Raw genomic sequence first — 18,510 nt, 5'->3', positions numbered from 1 at the left:
TCGCTTCGAAAGGTGGTCATAAATACTATATTATTTTCATAGATGATTTCTCTCATTACACATGGCTTTATTTCATGACTTCTCGTTCTGAGGTGTTGTCTATATATAAGCGTTTTGCTGCCATGGTTCATACTCAGTTCTCTTCACCCACTCGTGTTTTTCGTGCTGACTCCGCTGGCGAGTATATCTCTAAGATGTTGCGTGGTGTTCTTGCTGAGCACGGGACTCTCTCTCAATTCTCTTGTCCTGGTGCTCATGCTCAGAATGGTGTAGCTGAGCGAAAGCATCGACATCTTCTTGAGACGGCTCGTGCATTGATGATTGCTGCCTCTCTCCCGCCTCATTTTTGGGCTGAGGCCGTCTCCACATCCACCTATCTTATCAATATACAGCCTTCCGCTGCTCTACAAGGTGGTGTTCCATGGTGTAGTCGAGCGATATGACTCATGTCGAAGCACTTCTGCTGGCGGCTAGGGTTCGTGAGGCCCAGATGGGCAGGGAGGAAGAGAGACGGTTTGTGTACCGTGGTCGCCAGGGCTGGTGGTGGGAGAGGATGCATGGTTGTTTGTGGTGGTAGTCCACGACGTAGTCGTGCGATATGACTTACGCAGAAGCACTTCCGCCGGCGGCTAGGGTTCGTGAGGGCAAGATGGGCAGGGAGGAAGAGATAGGTTGTTCTTGTTTCTCGAACATGGGAGACGGGCTGTTCTGAGGGATCACGCAAGGGAATTAAACCGTGGTGGGGTGGACGAAAAAAAAAACGGTGGGAGAATGGAGGGCGGACGAATGTTGGGCAGACCGCGTTCTATCTGGCAGGAAAGGGGACTTTACGTTCTTTCTAGATAGTAGAGACAATGTTTCTGTCATGTGGGAGCACTGAATCTCTTGTGACAATTGTTTTAATGTTTTTTCCTATCCTCTACTCCTTTTTGTGTGTTCATTATGTGGATTACTTTCATTCTCATACCTTTGCATTCCACGTAGCTTCTTTCTAGCGGATGGGGACTGGCTAGCCAATCAATACCTTGGAAAGAGGTAGAAGTTAGAATGTACGCACTTAGCATGGTAAGTGTGCCACATCTATTTGGTAATTTGATTTATAAGTTTCTACAGAATGCAGATGATAATTTTGTTGTTCTTATAGGATGTAATGTAATTTGATCCTGACGTTGATTATGCTGACCTTGATATGCTTATCCACTAGGTCCTTCCATTTACTTTGTTCAAATGTGGAGTAGTCTTGATTGCTTACCATTAAGTTGGTCTCTAGGATGATGTGATCTGTTCGGAGGTGCTTATGGTTGTTTCACAAGTCTATTAGTCCATTGGCAAATAGCCCCCTTTAAGCTTCTCACTACAAATACAAATGATTTTAATGTGCAAGAAGCAAATAATAATCTTGCTGGGGGTTTATTAGGCTTTTTCAGAGCACCACTAGAAAAGCGGTCTACTTTGGGGATGCCTGATTTTCCTCCTACTGAAACAGTGTCATAAGAAATAGGCATTAGGCAGAAAAAACCACATGCTTTGGAAATGACCAATGCTACCACTACTATGATCTCGTCTTTTTAGCCTTTAGATCTATTGGTGATGTACATGAATAATGATCATATCAATCTTGTGATCTTATCTTGAGTAAATTCTTCTACTTGCTTCCTCGTGTTCTGTTTTGGACTCTTGTGCTATCGATTCATTTATGAGTTAAAATGCCTTACCTTTTCCATTTTTTGGGTTGGCATATGCACCGCCCTGTGGTGCTAGATATAAGCATACAGAACTGTATACTAGTCTGCCGGATTTACATGGCATTCTCATAAGTTACCAAATTTCAGGTTGCTGACACAATTTTACAAGATGGAAGCCCCTTCGATTTTTCAGTTGTAATGCACTTTGTGAACATTCTGTCCAGCAGAACACCTGCTGAACTGAATGGATGCCAGTTCTTGGTAAGACTTCCTCAATATGCTTCTTAAGATGATCGGATATTTCTTGATTGTGTCTTGTGAAGCTAATGTTCTCTTGTGTGTTTTCCTATTTGTTCTAGGTATACAAATCATTTGGTGATGTCATTGGTTCTTATTCAAAGTGGTTATCATCTTCCAAAAGTAATATTAAGCCATTACTGTAAGTATGTTCAGTATGTAATGAAGTTTAACATCAATTTTATTTATTTTCCACACATACTTGAATATGTTTTGCCACCATGGACAGCCTATTCTGCGCTTCAGGGATTTCAAAATCCATATCATCAAACTCTTGCTCCGTAGCTTTACGTAAACTTTGTGAGGATGCTTCGTCATTCATCCACGAGCCTCCGATTCTAGAAATTCTTTTCTGGATTAGTGAGGTAAACATACTTCTATCATAGTGAATTTAATCTGGCATGATACTTTGATGGCTAGGGGCCAATGCAGTTCATGCAAAATGCCTGCAGTTCCATGTTTTAGCTCTGTTTAATTTAATTTAGTTCCATGAATATGGTCTACCACTTGCCATGGCACTCTGCCTTATCAATTTAGCATATACATTCAATTTGGGCTTTGTATAATGTATCCAATGTAGTATTCAAAGAACCGTGTTCTTTAGGGTATGGGCGAGGGGAACCTGCGGATAGAGGATGAGGAAGAGATCATTAGTGCAATTACACATGCTCTATGTTCTATTCTTGACAAAGAATTGAGGAAAACTTCACTGGCCAGACTACTTTGTTCAAGCTACTCAGCAGTTGAAAAGATTGTATGTTTTCTTCCCCTAGCAGCCTTTCTTGGATGGTTGTCTGTAATTTATATTTTCAATTATATCTTGTCACATTATGTTCATTTATGGGCTCATAATCTTATTACCACATACAAGATTCTTTGTTTTCTTTCCCTAGTGCAGCCTTTCTTGGAGTGTTGTCTGAAATCTATATTTTCAGTTATATCTTCTTCATTTGGAGGATCATAATCATATAACCATATCCAGTATGTTTGCAGATCCCACCAGATGCCAGTCTTTGTTTGCGCCTGCTAGTTTGTGTTGGTGAATGTGTAGTTGTGTACATTATGATAACTAGTGACATGTTCATGAACAGATTTACTTATATATGTTGAGCATATCTTCTCTAAACTCACTCTTGTGAAGTAATCCGAACAATTTCTTTTTGAATTTGACTATTTGAGCAGCATATTTTCCCAATCCAAAAGCCAAAAAGTTTGAATTGCTATTTTATGAGAGAAAGCATGCTGGGAATTTATTAAGACTCCTTGGACATACATTCCGTGCCTAGCATGTCGGCAATACAATCTGGTGGGAACCTAAGCCAAGCGGTAATACCTTTTATTTATGTAGCCATACTTTGCTAACTTAATGAGCTACCTCATGCGCTGATCTCCTAATTGATTTGACAGCGATCTCCTGAAAGCCACGTAGCAAACCCTTAACCTCCTCGGCCTGTGGACCATGCGAGGACCTGACCCTCTCTTGTAACACCAACTTAGAGCATCTCTAGCCGTTCGGCCCCCCAGGGGCTTGAAATAGCGTCGCTTGGGGGCCAACCGGTGGTAAAATCGGTGTGGGGTGGGGGGGGGGGGTGGCTCGGGTTCCTAGCCGACCCCCCAAGTTCGCCCCCATCCGCCAATTTCGGCGCAAATTGGTGGCCCAAATCCGGCCGACATTCGGCGTGTTTTGGCACAAATTCAACAAAAACTAATTTTTATCACATATTTCATCACATAAATCAATACAAATCAAATAGTTCAATGAATCAAACTCATAATTCAAACACAAATAAAAACTCATATTTCATCACACGTCAAGCTAGGCATTGCCCTTTGAGCCTCCATAGGTGCTCCACCGGATCGTGTTGCAGTTCTTGATGTACCTGTGGGTCTCGGATCTCCTGACGCATATTGAGGAAGGCAGCCCAGGTTGCCGGTAGCTGGTCATCAACTTGGGCAAGAGGACCCTGCCTGTAATATGGTTCAGTGTCAAACGCTGGCTCTTCCTGCTCGCTCTCAATGATCATGTTGTGCAAGATGACACAACAAGTCATGATTTCCCACATTTGATCTTTCGACCAGGTTAGAGTGGGGTACCGGACAACAGCAAATCGAGGTTGGAGCACACCAAATGCCCACTCGACATCCTTCCTGCAAGACTCCTGACACTTGGCAAAGTAAGAGTTCTTGCCTCCTGGCACAGGGTTTGAGATAGTCTTCACAAATGTGGACCATCTCGGATAGATGTCATCTTCTGCTAGGTAGTATCCCTTGTTGTAGTGGCGTCCATTGACCTCGAAGTTCACCGGAGGAGCATGACCTTCAACAAGCTTGGCAAAGACATTCGAGCACTGCAATACGTTGATGCCATTGTGAGTTCCTGGCATACCAAAGGAGTGCCAAATCCAGAGGTCCTGTATGGCCACTGCCTCAAGTACCACACTGCAAGCTCCTTTGGCGCCTTTGTACATCCCCTGCCAAGCAAATGGACAGTTTTTCCATGCCCAATGCTTGCAGTCGATGCTTCCAAGCATCCTAGGAAATCCTTTTGCTGCATTCTGTGCTAGGATCCGAGCAGTGTCTTCAGCATTGGATGATCGCAAGTATTGTGGTCCAAACACTGCCAGCATTGCCCTACAGAACTTGTACAAACACTCGATGGTGGTGGACTCGGCCATGCGTCCATGAGCTCCGTATGCAAGCATCCTCATAGCTGTCGTGCACTTCTGGAGTGAGGTGAATCCAAGTGTGCTGGTGCAATCCTTCTTGCACTTGAAGTAGCTGTTTAACTCCCGGATGGAATTCACAATCCTGAGGAAGAGCTTTCGGCTCATCCGATAGCGGCGCCGAAATACTCTCTCGTCATGCAGTGGAGTGTCGGCGAAGTAGTCGGCGTAGAGCAAGCAATAGCCCTCCAAACGATGCCTCTGCTTGCTCTTCTGTCGGCCCGTCACCGAGCGACCTTGCCGCAGCTTTGCATTGCTCGCGAACAGGCCGGCCAGAGCGGCGAGGACCATGAGGTGCTCTTCGTCCTGGGCGTTGGCCTGGACTTCCTCCTCTAGCAGCGCAGCGAACGCCTCCTCGTCGTCCGAGTCAATCACCGAGCAGACAAACCACAGAACACCTGGCGGGTATGGTAGGCGCGTCCCCGCCTGTGTGGCCAGAGCGCCGGAAAGCTCGCCCAGGAGTGGGATGGAGGATGCAGCGGCGAACCCTCTCTTTCCGGCGGGGAAATGGCCTTCCTAGCGGCGGTGGGCAGGTAGGCGTCGTCAGGATCGGCACGGCGGCGGAAGGAAGGGGTAGTGCGCGCGGGGGGCGAGTCTGGGCGTGGAAAAATTATTTTTCGCCTGACAGTGGTGGCCCATGCGCCGTTTTTCCTTCCGCCGGAGCCCCCAAGCGCCCCCCAGTCGGCCTGGGATCGCCGGGCCAAAAAAAGGGCTGAACCGGCGGAATTCGGCGTCCTAGGGGGCCGGCTAGGTTTTTTTTCTAGCACTGACGGAAAAAAAATCTCGACCTGGGGGGGGGGGATCTGTTGGGGGCGCGAGTGGAGATGCTCTTAGCAGCAACGCCAACACTATTTGTCTCCAGGACGAGCCTTGTGACCCCAACCTCCTCTGCCAAGTACAAAGCTCGTGCCATTATGTGCTCTACACACTGTGGTTCAGCCAATGAGCTAAAAAAATGGCATGCTCCTGCATGGAAATTGTCATGATGGTCCTGTGGAACGACACCACTGCCTCCTGTACTGTCCGACACTATGAAGCCCCCACTATTTTTCGCTCTCCCCAACACATAAATATTGAGCTTTGGTGTTGACCTTGCCAACAACATCCCATCTAAGGTTCTTGTCCTGTACCGGACCGATGACTCGTCTTCAAAGATACTAGCCTTTTCCTTCTTTGTCAAGATCAGTCCACCCAGCGTTGCCGAGAGGCTGGCGTCAACCTCCTCAACATTCTCCCTGTCGGGGACCGAGATGGGATCCTATCTAGAGGTCCACCTTTCGTGTGCTCCTTCTGTCGGCAGGCCATTAACACCCAACCGCTCCTCCACAAACCGAACATCAAGCATGCACCGTAGGGCCATCTTGAGTCGGCTGATGATAGCAGTACACGTTCAAAGTCCCCTCGCCACTAGAGAAAGCTACCCTCGCCCGAGAAACCCTAGTTACTTGATCACCTACCGATCTCCAGCGCAATCGCCTCTAGCATAACTCTCGGGTGTGGTGGACCCACTTCAAACCGTTTGCTTGGATATTTTCTATTTTTAAATTGCTGTTAAGGTTGAATGTGCATCTTAATTCACTTGGTGGATTTTGTAATTAATGTCAACATATCTGAAGGAATTATCAAGTTTATCTCAGGTTAATTCCAAAAGGTTGCAACAAGGAAATGATTGGTGACCCTCTCAAATTTCCATGAAGATAAGTGTTAGCCAAGCTAAGGACTTAGATTTTTCGTTTTAGTGATCCAAGATCACATTGAGTCCATAGGTATGCCGATACTATCAAAAGGGGAATGAGGTTGCTAAGCTGAATTTCTTTCATTTCTCCACTATATCGACCTATTTTCACTCCTTTGGAGCCTTCGAGCTCTTTCATTTCGGATCCTTCGAATAGTTGTCCAGATATAGCCGTGGCAAAACCCTCGTTGCTCGAAGCTCTCGAACGATTCTACTTAGAACATACTCTTCTGCGTCCTCTTTTTAACCTTCAAACATACGTGCTTGAAATTTTCAAAGGCGTTACAGAGTCATGTGCAAGTGTGACGTCGGTTAGTCAGACCCTCCGAACAATGTCTGGTCAGCCCTTTCGAGTAGTTTGAACGTTGCCACCTTTAGCATCATTCGGTGATTCCGAGCTGATCACTAGGAGCCTTCGAGCAGTGTTAAAAAGTGTATAACAGTCAAATTTCCAGTCCTTCCAATTTATACCCCCTGCCCATCCCATTAGTTCACTCGAAACAAACTCTACTCCCATCATACTTTCTGAGAGAGAACCCACCTCCTTGTGCTAAGTTCAAAGGGCTTTCTACTCTAACTATCAAGCCAAGCCTCTGATCCATTCCTACCTCTCCAATCCAAAGCCATATCTTGAGAGTTTTAAGTGTGAAGGAGATTATCTTTTGAAGCACAAGAGCAAGGGATTCATCACCAAGCAACCTCCATCAACGTGGAGTAGGATAGTGCCAACTATCCAAACCATGGTTAAAAAATCTTCATCCAGCCATCGCATGTTTGCATGACTCCAACTCTACCTTTACTTCTACTTGTGCAAGTTGTCTTTCGTTGGTGTACTCTATTAGACATCCATGTGTAGGGTGTTGGTAGATTACCAATAGAAAAACACAAAATTGGCAAGGAAACTTAAAATTGGGAAACGTCCCTTTGGTTTGCTTGCAGTCTACCCCCCCCCCCCCCCCCCCCCCCCCCCCCCCCCCCACATACTAAAGGATCCTACAAAGGTCAAGTGAAGCGGTTATGTTACTGCAATTTAATAGTGAGTCAGATGTTATAGGTGGTTGAATCATTTTTTCATTGATGGGTCTGAAGGTTTTTATGGTAGTATAGAATTTTTATGTGAAATATTTTGAAGCGTGTCTTTCTGGCCATACAATATAAAATATTGCAGTTCTTACTTTAGATGATGCTTTCATGTGAAATATTTTTAAGCATATCTTTCCAACTTAAAATATAAATGTTCAGACGCCGATTTTTGGCTCTGGGGAGCATATGCTCCCTAATGAACAGTAAAATCAAAATAAATAGTAAATAAATTTAAAATTTCTGGTTTTTTTTTGTTGATGTTCGTATTAGTGTAGCAAGTGTGCTTGGCAATTTTATGCCATATGGGATAGCAGTGCTTCCTCCGTGAAAAAAACAAAATTAAGTGTAACATTTGGCGTTCGACTTGTTTTTCTTTTGCACAGGTCGAAATGCTTACATCCCCCCCCCCACACACACACACACGCGGAAATTTGCATGTACCATTTGGGTGTGCCAATGAACACATCTTTTTTTTTGACATTTGTAAAATCCATTTTTGGCACGCAGGAGCATGTGCTCCCTAGAGCCAAAATGGATTTCCGAATGTTCAGCTCTTAGTTTATACGAGGTTTTCTCCATATGCTTAGAAGTTTGATGCAGGGCAAAGCTTAGGGGTGGACTGATCTTCACCAATTGGATGGGGATTTGAGGGGAAAACACAAGAGAATGGAGAACTAGAGGGGAAAAGCACTAGGAAAGACACAAGGGAAGCTAGATTCACCACAAGGCACCAAGTACTCATCTCATAAAGCAAAAGTCAATACAAGAGGTGCATCTTGTATCCAAAGAACAAAGGGAAAAGGTAAACAAGATATAGTTCATCTCCAGGAGGTCTTGAATGCCAATGGAGCAATCTTCTCCACAAGGGAGGTCTTGAACTCCAATGAAGTCTTCTCACATAAGAGGGAGGCCTTGCCCCCCTTAGGGAGATAGATGAGCAAAGCTCTCTAAAGTTTAAGTTGTGTTAAAGTTCAAGAAAAGAGCTTTGTCTTGCAATGGACCCAACTAAAAGTCATATCCTTGTTTGGAAGAGGATGCAAAGTTAAAGCAATAGTGCTAAAGTCTTTGACTAAACAATGGTAAAATCCGGCGAACCCAAGGAAACTACGAACTTGCGTCACATTCGTGGATTGAGGCCAACTTTTAGTCGAGTCGATTTTAGACTCATTGTCTTCAATGCCATTTGAGGAAACAATGGATCCTAAGAAATGAGTTGAGTTGTGCAAAATGTGCATTTTCAAGATTATCACAAAGTTTCTTATTTCTTAGCACCTCAAGAACTTAGGCAACATGCATAGGATGATCATAAGTAGATTTGCTATATATCAAGATGCCATCAAAGTACACAACAACTAATTTTCTTGTAAGGTGTCTAAGCACATGATTCATGAGACACATGCAAGTGTGCATTAAGCAAAACCAAAAAGCCCAAAATTGGTTTTCAAAGTCATTTTCCATTCATCGCCAAATTGCATATGGATTTGGGGATAACCACTCTTCAACTCAATCTTGAAGAAACTAGTGGCGCCACTATGGTCATCTATGTCACGTCATAGGGTATTGGACCCAGCCGAATATGTTTCCTTGGTTTCCTAGTCTTGTTAGTTTGGATTCTGTTTAGGGTCTTCCGTTTCTGTTTAGGCCTTTCCTTGTTAGTGGAGTCAGTTCAAGTCTTAGCTAAATTACTGCCAAGCTGCCTTATAAAGCAAAGACAGTTCACATGTAACCACACATATAATCAGTTTACCTCCAGAACCAATTTATTCCCCAGCCATCACGACGCCCAAGCCTAACCCCCCCTTGCCTTCCTAACACCCACGACTGTCAGAATAATTCAAACATGTGCTAGTTATGATTAGGTAAGTTTAGGCATACGTGCTTTGATTGTCTTGCATGCCATCTTGCAGCAAATATGTGTTGAGTCCAGTTAGGATTAGTAGTGTGATCAGCGTTGTCGGTGATTAGATTAGGGAAGCAAAGTTGTGTATGTACGAGTACTAGTCCAGGTAGGCTTTAAGTTGGAGTCCGTGTACGTCTAGGTTATTTGAGTCGGTCCGTGTCCCGTTGGTAGTCTGGCTACGTGCGTTTATATATACATATGCATAGGGCTCCAATATTGTATCGTGGAAAAGAGTAAAGGAAATAAAGAAAAAAAGGACATGACAAGGCCCGGCTACAAGTTTTTGCGTGCGCGCGTTCGTCATGTTTTTGATCTGATCGATCCTGAGGGCGAAATTCCAACAACGACTATCCCCTATGTAATCTAGGTCGTGACAACTTGCTATCGATGTACTGATCCTTGGCCAATCCCCGCAACCATCCTCCATGGCCACCATCGCAGAGACCAACAACCTTTTAGATGAGATGCTGTCTGCCCACCAGAAAGAACTTCTGGATGAACTGAAGGGCGCTGTCTTCGAGAAATTTGAAGAGGACATTGAAGAAGTTTGGGAGCAAGCATCAGTCAATCGCCTGGCCATCGAGTGTCTGGAGCAGGGTGACTTCGGCAAGGGCCAGTACATGGACGAGCATGAAGATGGACACCACAAAATGACCTTCCCACAATGGAAACCCAAATTTCACAAGCTGGAGTTCCCAATCTTTGACGGCTTTGAAGACGCAGTTGGTCGCGAAGGCCCGGATGAGATCCATTTTCCCTAGACATTGTGACACTAAGCAAGGTGTGAGCAGCTAAATGGAAATGAAATATGCCTAGTTACTTCTTTCTGATGTATTTGAAGGACCAATACCTCACAATTGTTATGGAAATGAGTGGGGCTTGGTTATGAACCTTGTATGAGAGCTCACACACCTAACACAAGGCATATATATGTAGGCAAAAATCAAGCAAAATGGAGTTCAAGATATTGTAAAGATTGGGGATAAACAACAATGAACTGGGATATATGGGCCACGACCCTGTTGTAGGCTAAACCGTATGTTCGATTTGCAATCTTTCTATGAATATTTTTTGGACTCTTTTGTTACCAAGTAGTAGTGCATTAGTTGCCAACCTATTTTGCAACAAGTTACCATGTGGCAACTTTACCACCAATACAGTGACAACCTTTTTAAGTGGTTGGACCCTCCCCCGGACCCTTTCCAAGCGGGAGCTACGTGCACCGGGCTGCCCTTTTTACAGTGGCAACTTTATAAATCATTGGGTGGCAGCTTTAAAATCATTGGGCTGCAACTTTTAAGTTGAATTTTTTCGCTAAAACATACACATGTGATCTATTATCGAAGCCCTTGTTGTGGAAAACCCAACCGTGAAGACGGATCTCTTCACGGATCGTAAATTAGACTTGTGGTTTGGGAGTTTTTTTTTGTTTTGAAATTTCAAGTTTGGGGTCACATGATGACATCATCTGCCTTGTCCTCCTCACATGCATGCAACTGAGAAGGAGATTTTGTGGTCGCGCAGTGCTGTAGGTCTCACGTTTGCTCTCTATTAAAGTCCTTATCTAAAATCACAATGCATTTCTTTTCCTCTTATGCAGATTGACATAGACAGAGATGAATTGCTAAGGCAAAATTCTAGTGCTTACGCACAAGCCTTGAACATCGCAGTTCGTGGACTTCACAGGTGCTTACAATGTTTGACTCTTGCATGCTCCGCCCTGGTGTTCTTTTTTAGATTTTAATAATAGAAATGATACTTCAAGGGTGCCACACTTTCCAGCGCTCCTGCTACAAGTTTGATGTATTATTTCAAGCATGGTCCAGTTAATGGTGGGTCGAGTTTGTTTGCCAATTCAAAGTGATTTTTTTCTAGTTTAAAAAGTGGTCGGACCCTTCCGCGGACCCTGCGCAAGCGGGAGCTACATGCACCGGGCTGCCCTTTTTTGAAGAAACGAAAATCATATTTATGTGGGTACAATTATGGTTTGCATCAACAAGTATAGACTAATGTACTTATAAGCTCTGCAAATGGCACACGTTGGTAAGATCTAGATGATTGAAAATATATGGTGGGCATTGGTGTGTACATAAAGGAGTAGTGTGTTTTCTCGCTATCATCAAAAGAAATATCATCAAAAGAAAAGTTACTGTAGACATGCGGGAAACTTTGTTTGTAGAAACTAAAACCAGTTGAGATTAACAAGTGAAGAACAGAACAAGAAAGTGGAAGAGCAAAAGCATGGTAGCAGGCATCTCGTGATGGTCAAGAATGTATGCTCGGTCATTCATTGAAGTGAAATTGTTGAAATGCAGAGATAGAATCTCTGCTAACGACCATAGCTAAAATTTGTATCATGGGAAAGTGGGCACATTCAACTAATGGTCATTGATAACTATCAGAGGCAGTATTGATATAATTTGACTAGTTCGAACATGAGAAGGGGTATTACAGTTAAAGTTCCTTGCTACTAATCTAACATATTTGTTACCACTTGTTGGCAATATGTTGTAGGTTCTGTTGGCTCTCTTCTTAACAGAAAATTCACGCAAATCTTTTGCATGCTCTCTCCAAGTCCTGTTTTTGTAAATTCGATATGATCTACAGTATAAGCAAATATACTTTTATGTTTTCAGAATGGGTGCATTGTTCAGTCATTTGGCGATGTCAATTACATCTGGTCTAATTGATGATGATACGATTTCGGTTCTTTTCGGTATATTCTGGCCACTCCTTGAAAAACTTTCACAGTCATCTCATATGGAGAACACTAGTTTATCTACTGCTGCTTGTCGTTCTCTTTCTTCGGCCATACATTCTTGTGGTAAGTTCAACTGATCTCTAAAATGCTAAATTTCAAGCTGTATGGTATATAGATCATTATGCTGATCAAGCATTTTGCAGGACAACATTTCCAAATTTTGTTACCTAAAATTCTTGAATGCTTATCTACGAATTTCTTGCTGTATCAAAGGCATGACTGCTTCTTAAGAACAGGTAATGGGTGATACTTTATTCACAAGGGGGTTTGGCTTGCAATTTGCACCTACAACTACAAGAATAAACTTAGCTGTCCTGCATAATCCTGTCTTTAGTTAGAGCGTCCATGAAGATCAATGGCTACCACTTACTACTTCCTTATTCCCCTACCTATGTTCTCTTGATTACTTAAACGACTATGCCATGCTCATAGGACTTCATTTTTGACCTACTTTATAGTTTTACATTGTAAAAGAAATAACAGTGCCATACAATAGGCTGATAGCACCCAAGTGTACTTACTACTGCAGCACCTTCTTCCAATATACTCCCTCAGTCCCAAAATAAGTGTCTAAAGCTTAATACAACTTTGTACTAGAGTTAGTACAAAGCTGAGACACTTATTTTGGGACGGAGGGAGTATCTCGAAAGTCTACTCTACATTGACATTATCGACATTTTCAGCTGCCAACATGATTGAAGAATTTGGCCACAAGGAAGAATACAGTGTTGTATGTGTCAGAACTATTGAAACGTTTAGCTCTGCAGCTTCACTATCAAATTTGAATTCTTCTTACACATGTGATCAAGAACCCGATCTTATTGAAGCCTATGCAAACTTCACATCTGCATTTATCCGCTGCTGTCAAAAGGTTCCATTTTATATTATGTTAAGGTTCCTCATTCATTATTGTTGCACAATATGGATTGACAGTACGGCACTGATTCTTATGTTGATTGCATGATTAATTAAGGAAGCTATCGTCACATGACACTAATTCTTCTGTTGATTGCATGATTAATCAAGGAAGCTATTGTCGCATCTCGCTCGCTGCTCGAGCTGTCATTTCAAAAGGCAGCTATATGCTCTACAGCAATGCACCGAGGAGCAGCACTTGCAGCAATTTCATATATGTCATGTGAGTCCCACTTGACCACTTTTTGTATATGGCCTTCTGCTATATATCAGTTGAATGTTCGTATTACTCCCATAGTTCGCTAGATAGGTGTACAATGAGTAAACTTGCCGGTTGCATTCGAAAGAAGAGTGCGAGATACGCAGAATGAGGGAGGGTTGATGCTTTGTGCACAATAAACTAGTGCGTGGGCTGTCGAGTGTTGACTGCTGGTAGAAGAATAAGCTTTACAAGTTAGTTTATTTACTGCGAATGTACAAGTACAAGAGACAAGTAGGGACAGAGTGTTTTTGGAATTGTGACCAATGAAGTAGTGCAAGGGACAGACTGCTGGTAGAAGCACAATTGTGTCAAGTTAGTGTTTTTACTTCAAGTGCATAAATGTACTTCTGTCTAGTTTTGTCGCGGGATATCCGCGGCCACCTATGGGACCGGGTGGCCCCTTGCTGATTCGGCAGGGGGACGTCGTGTTGCACAAAGAGCAGACCAACGTACGGCAGCGCGGCGGAGAGCACACACGCAATTTACCCAGGTTTGGGCCGCCGCGAGGCGTAAGACCCTACTCCTGCTTTGGTGGATTGATGGTGGAGTGAATGTGGTGATGCGTAGTACACTTGCCCGGCAGGGTTTGCCTCGGGGCCGCGGCGACTACGCGCGTATGGTGGCTTGGGTTCTTCAACTTTCCAACCCTTCCTACGAGTGCCATGGGCCTCCTTTTATAGATTAAGGGATCACCACAATGGCAAAGTAGTCATTATCCACTGATATGATAGCAAACAGTGCTATCATACCTAACTCTGCGGGCTGACAGGGTGCATTAAATGCGCTGCTTGGTGTCACATCACTGGTCGCCCGGCAAGGCTTGCCGGGCTATCTTGCCAGCTCCGCGCCTGTTCCCTTGACACGTCGCATGACGGGTGTCATCTGTAGACTTCTTCTGTAGGAAATGGCTGCCATGTCGCGAACGGCTGCCACTCAATCATCTTGCGGCTTGACACCGCACTGATTGATGACGTGGGTCGCGCTTGAGTGGTTGGTGGGGTGGTTCTGCCCCCGCGAGCCCCGACAGACCTTCCAGGGGTGCCTCGGTTGCCTGCTCCTTGCGGTGGCCTTGCCCCTTGCCGGGCTCGCCTACCCGGTAAGGGAGGCCCTTCTCTTGCCGATATCTTGCTCTTCTGGCTCGATCTTGGTCTCTCTGAACCGCGTGTTGGTTCTTCAAATCTCTTGGTCCTTCAATCACTGACTTGGGTTGGTGCTTCAATCTTGATCTCGTGCCTGTGCATAATCTGGGCAACAGACCCAGGGTTTGTTGCACCGACAAGTTTCTATCCCTCTTGTCTTCTGGATAGCACAGCCAATTTGTATAGCAACAGTAGGGCATCATTTAACCACATTTAGTAAATTTTTCGTAGTACTTTCAACTATGCACAGGATTTTTGCGAAGCAAGTTGGTATATCACTTAGAGCTTGGAAAGCACCTTGGGCAGTTTTCTTTTTTTATGTGAACTTTAAAAATCTATTTGTACTTGCTGAATTATTCGTATTCAGTGAGGATCATTGACTGATGAAGTCCTTATGACATGCTATTGCGCTTAACATGGCGTAACACTTTTTTTGTTGCTAATTCGATCACTTCAAAGTAATATTTGGAAATACACACCTGCAGGTTTTTTTGATGCTAGCCTTACTGATGTGCTGGAATCTCCAGAATGCCCCTCTGATGAATCACGTGGTGTGGTGCTGGTTCAAATTTTGGCACGCTGTGGTGAAGGTCTTATGTCTAACGTATTTTATGCTCTACTTGGTGTATCAGCCTTGTCAAGGGTAGGTAGATTTTGAAGAATACTTTTTCGAGTTGTTTTTTGGCACTATTGGTCCTCATTCAGTTTTTGCTGTAACTCACCATTTTGTTATGTGAGGTGTCAAAACTGGCCATGGTGTTATGCTTGCACCTCAAAGCCTTTCAATAAATTCTGGAACCTGGAGATTATCTGCATTTTCCCATGGCATAAGCTAGCATACTGATGCTCTTGTTGTTACTAAGTCGACTATTAATCCTTAGCATATTGATGATGCTACTTATAATAACTTGCTTCTGTTCTTCCATTTTAGTACTACAGCCATACTAATGATTTAATTGTTGTTCTACATACTACATATTTCTTAATTTTGCTCTAACCAGCGATAGATTAGGTGATAATAGAAATGTTTCAGAATATTGAATTTTTTCTTCAACAGGTACATAAATCTGCAACAATGCTGCAGCAGTTGGCGGCATTGTGTAGCCTCTGTGAGAGAACAATGTGGAGGGGGATACTTTGTTGGGATTCCCTTTGTGGGTGGCTGCAGACAACGGTACCATTTCCATGATCACTGTTTTGCTGTAATTATGCTAGGCATGCCTTCATGCTTTTCTCATCTTCGTTTTAGTTCCATAACTTTGAAAATATCATATGCTGTAATTTGTGCCATCCGCTTACCGTACATTTCTCTCTTCCAGATTGGAAAGGTTTAGCAGCGCTATTCTTGCAGACTATTTTTCGTAACTGTTTAAACCTAACTAAGGGTGTTCAATACTTGACATCTGATGCAAGGAGAATCTGTCGATGTAGTCATAGAATGTGGTCATGGTAGTCTAGTCGCATGCTGCAACTTGGCACTGAAGATTTTTTGCTACCTTCCTGAGTTCTTGTGTTATATAGAGGCCATATGTGTTTCATTTAGCTGAATGTTTTAAAACTTGATCAGGTGAGTTCTTTGCCCTCAGAGTACCTAAGGCAAGGGGAAGCCGAGATGATAATTCCATTGTGGCTCAAGGTGCTTCAGGATGCCGCCTCGGACTATCTTCACAGCAGGACTGGTGACAATTGCAGAAACCATCCTGGTTACATGCAAGGAAAAGGTGGAAGAACCCTTAAACGCGTAATTCGAGATTTTGCAGAAAGCCATCGAAATGTTCCCACCCCCTATATTGATAGCAGGTGGGGCTGCCGTCAACAGTTCAGTTAAATTTGTTGAAGTTTGAATCGTAACCGTTTGGAATAGCTTCCATGAGCTAAAAAGGTCCTTGTTTTTGTTAGAGTTATAATATAAGTCATGTACCTCTTTGTATTTATCCCGTTGTATGAGGGGTTTCTTGCATATGTTCCACACCTGTACATGTATATATATATATATATCGGCCTATGGCCTCATGGGAATACAAGTTGCATATTCCTAACATGGTATTAGAGCTTTAGGTTTCTTTTTCTGCACGCGCAACTCGTGCTAAGATCCCCACCGATTCCCCAATCTTCGTCCGGCAGAATCCTAGCCTGCTCCGGCGCGACTTCCACGCCGGGACGTCTCCCTTCCCTACGGCGGAATCGGCGGCCCACTCCCTCCCCGGCGCCAAGCACGCTCTGGACGATCGCCCCAGCCGCCCAGCGTCACCCCTCCCTCCCCGTCCACAGGATTCGCGCCGCGCCGTCGCCCAGGGATCGCGCCGTCGCCCCGGAACCTGCCGCCGCTGCCGTCCGCGTCGGATCGGGCGATCCGCGCCGCGCCGTCGCTGCCGTCCGCATCGGATCGGGCCCGATCTGTCACTTCGGATCCGGACCCCGCCGCTGCGGATCCGCCGCGGGATTGCCTCCCAGGCCGCCCTCGCCTCCTCCCTTGGCCGCACCCGCTCCTCCCGTTCTGTGCTGGTGTCGCTCGGCTGAAGCTTTCCTTCGTTCTCGGCTGAAGCTTTCCTTCGTTCTACTGCAAAAAAAAAATTAAAAAAAATGTCTGCTGCATCGGGCTATGTTGTTGTCCCTCGCTGTCCGGTGATCTTTGATGGTACTAACTACACCGAGTTTACTGGCTTCATGCGCATTCACATGCGTGGCATCCGCCTTTGGGGTGTTCTTTCTGGCGAGGTCTGCTGTCCGCCACGTCCAGTTCCTCCGGTGGCCCCTACTCCGCCAACTCCATCGGTTCTTCCTACGGATGCTAATCAGGCCGCCAAGGATGCAGCTAAGGTTGCTGATGAGGCTGCTGATCGTGCTTATGATGAGAGGGTTTTGGCTTATGAGGAGGCTCTTCAAACGTATCATGGTGCTCTGTCTGTTTACACCCAGTGGCTTGATGATGATGCTCGTGCTGCAGCTGTTCTCACTGCTAGTGTTCTGCCTCAGTTTGCTTCTGAATTTCTGGGTCTTTCTACTGTCTTTGAGATGTGGACCCGTCTTCGTGAGCGCTATCAGCCCTCTGGTGATGCATTATACCTCTCTGTGATCCGTCAGGAGCATGCTCTTCAGCAGGGTGACTCTACAGTTGATGACTTCTATGCACAGAGTTCTGCTATCTGGCGCCAGCTTGATTCTCTCCGTAGTGCTGGGTGTCGTACCTGCCCCTGTTGCCAGGCTGTCCAGGCCAATTTGGAGTTTCATCATGTCTATGAGTTCTTGTCTCGGCTCCGTAAGGAGTTTGAGCCCCGACGTGCTCAGTTGTTTGCTCGTGGCCGTATTTCTCTCATGGAGGCGCTTTCTGAGATTCGTGCTGAGGAGACTCGCTTACGTGGTGCTGGTTTGCTGGAGGTTCCCTCTGTGCTCGCTACTCGTGCTCCTACGCCACTTGCTCCACCGACCCCTTCTCGCTCAAGTGCTCCGCCGCTTTTGCCCACTCCTTCTGGAGGCTCAGGTCGCCCCCGTCCACATTGCGCCTATTGCAACAATGATGGTCATCTTGAGTCTCAGTGCTACACGAAGAAGAAACACCTGCGCAAGGCTCGATCATCATCTTCAGGGACTTCGTCATCTACCTCGACAGCTTCCGCCATTGCTTTGATTGAGCAGGATATTCTGAGACTTAAGCGTCTGCTCGCGGCTTCAGGTTCTTCCTCGACGGGTACTGCCGGTTCTGTGACTGATGCTTCCCGCACTGAGCAATCACCCTCTACACAGTCAGGTACATCCCCATGGGTTTTGGACTCTGGAGCTTCTTTTCATATGTCTTCTCATTCTTCCACTTTGTCCTCTCTTCGATCACTGGATTCTCCTATTCATGTCTTCACTGCTGATGGTACTCCACTTTCTGTTGCTAGTAGAGGCCATCTTACTACTCCTTCTTATTCTGTTCCTGATGTTGCTCATGTTCCTCGACTTACCATGAATTTATTTTCTGCTGGTCAACTTACGGATTCTGGTTGTCGCGTCATCCTTGATGGCGA

At 44.9% G+C, this 18,510-nt stretch overlaps 1 protein-coding gene across 1 annotated transcript in view; it reads left to right on the top strand.

The window, feature by feature from the left end:
* LOC125551427 (transportin MOS14) overlaps positions 1-16,541 on the top strand; it is a 37,650-nt gene extending 21,109 nt beyond the window's left edge. The window contains exons 9-21 of the mRNA XM_048714675.1: positions 985-1,065; positions 1,833-1,946; positions 2,045-2,124; positions 2,212-2,347; positions 2,587-2,736; positions 11,024-11,109; positions 12,060-12,247; positions 12,328-12,420; positions 12,868-13,055; positions 13,211-13,322; positions 14,986-15,143; positions 15,558-15,674; positions 16,068-16,541. Coding sequence (XP_048570632.1) covers positions 985-1,065; positions 1,833-1,946; positions 2,045-2,124; positions 2,212-2,347; positions 2,587-2,736; positions 11,024-11,109; positions 12,060-12,247; positions 12,328-12,420; positions 12,868-13,055; positions 13,211-13,322; positions 14,986-15,143; positions 15,558-15,674; positions 16,068-16,328 — 1,764 coding nt within the window. The 3' untranslated portion in view covers positions 16,329-16,541. The remainder of the gene's footprint in view (positions 1-984; positions 1,066-1,832; positions 1,947-2,044; positions 2,125-2,211; positions 2,348-2,586; positions 2,737-11,023; positions 11,110-12,059; positions 12,248-12,327; positions 12,421-12,867; positions 13,056-13,210; positions 13,323-14,985; positions 15,144-15,557; positions 15,675-16,067) is intronic.
* The last annotated feature ends 1,969 nt before the right edge of the window (positions 16,542-18,510 follow it).

The sequence above is a fragment of the Triticum urartu genome, chromosome 4, assembly GCF_003073215.2.
Source record: "Triticum urartu cultivar G1812 chromosome 4, Tu2.1, whole genome shotgun sequence".
In the NCBI taxonomy this organism is placed as follows: domain Eukaryota; kingdom Viridiplantae; phylum Streptophyta; class Magnoliopsida; order Poales; family Poaceae; genus Triticum; species Triticum urartu.
Note: the sequence above shows the minus strand (reverse complement) of the source record. Positions and strands in the feature narration are given on the sequence as shown.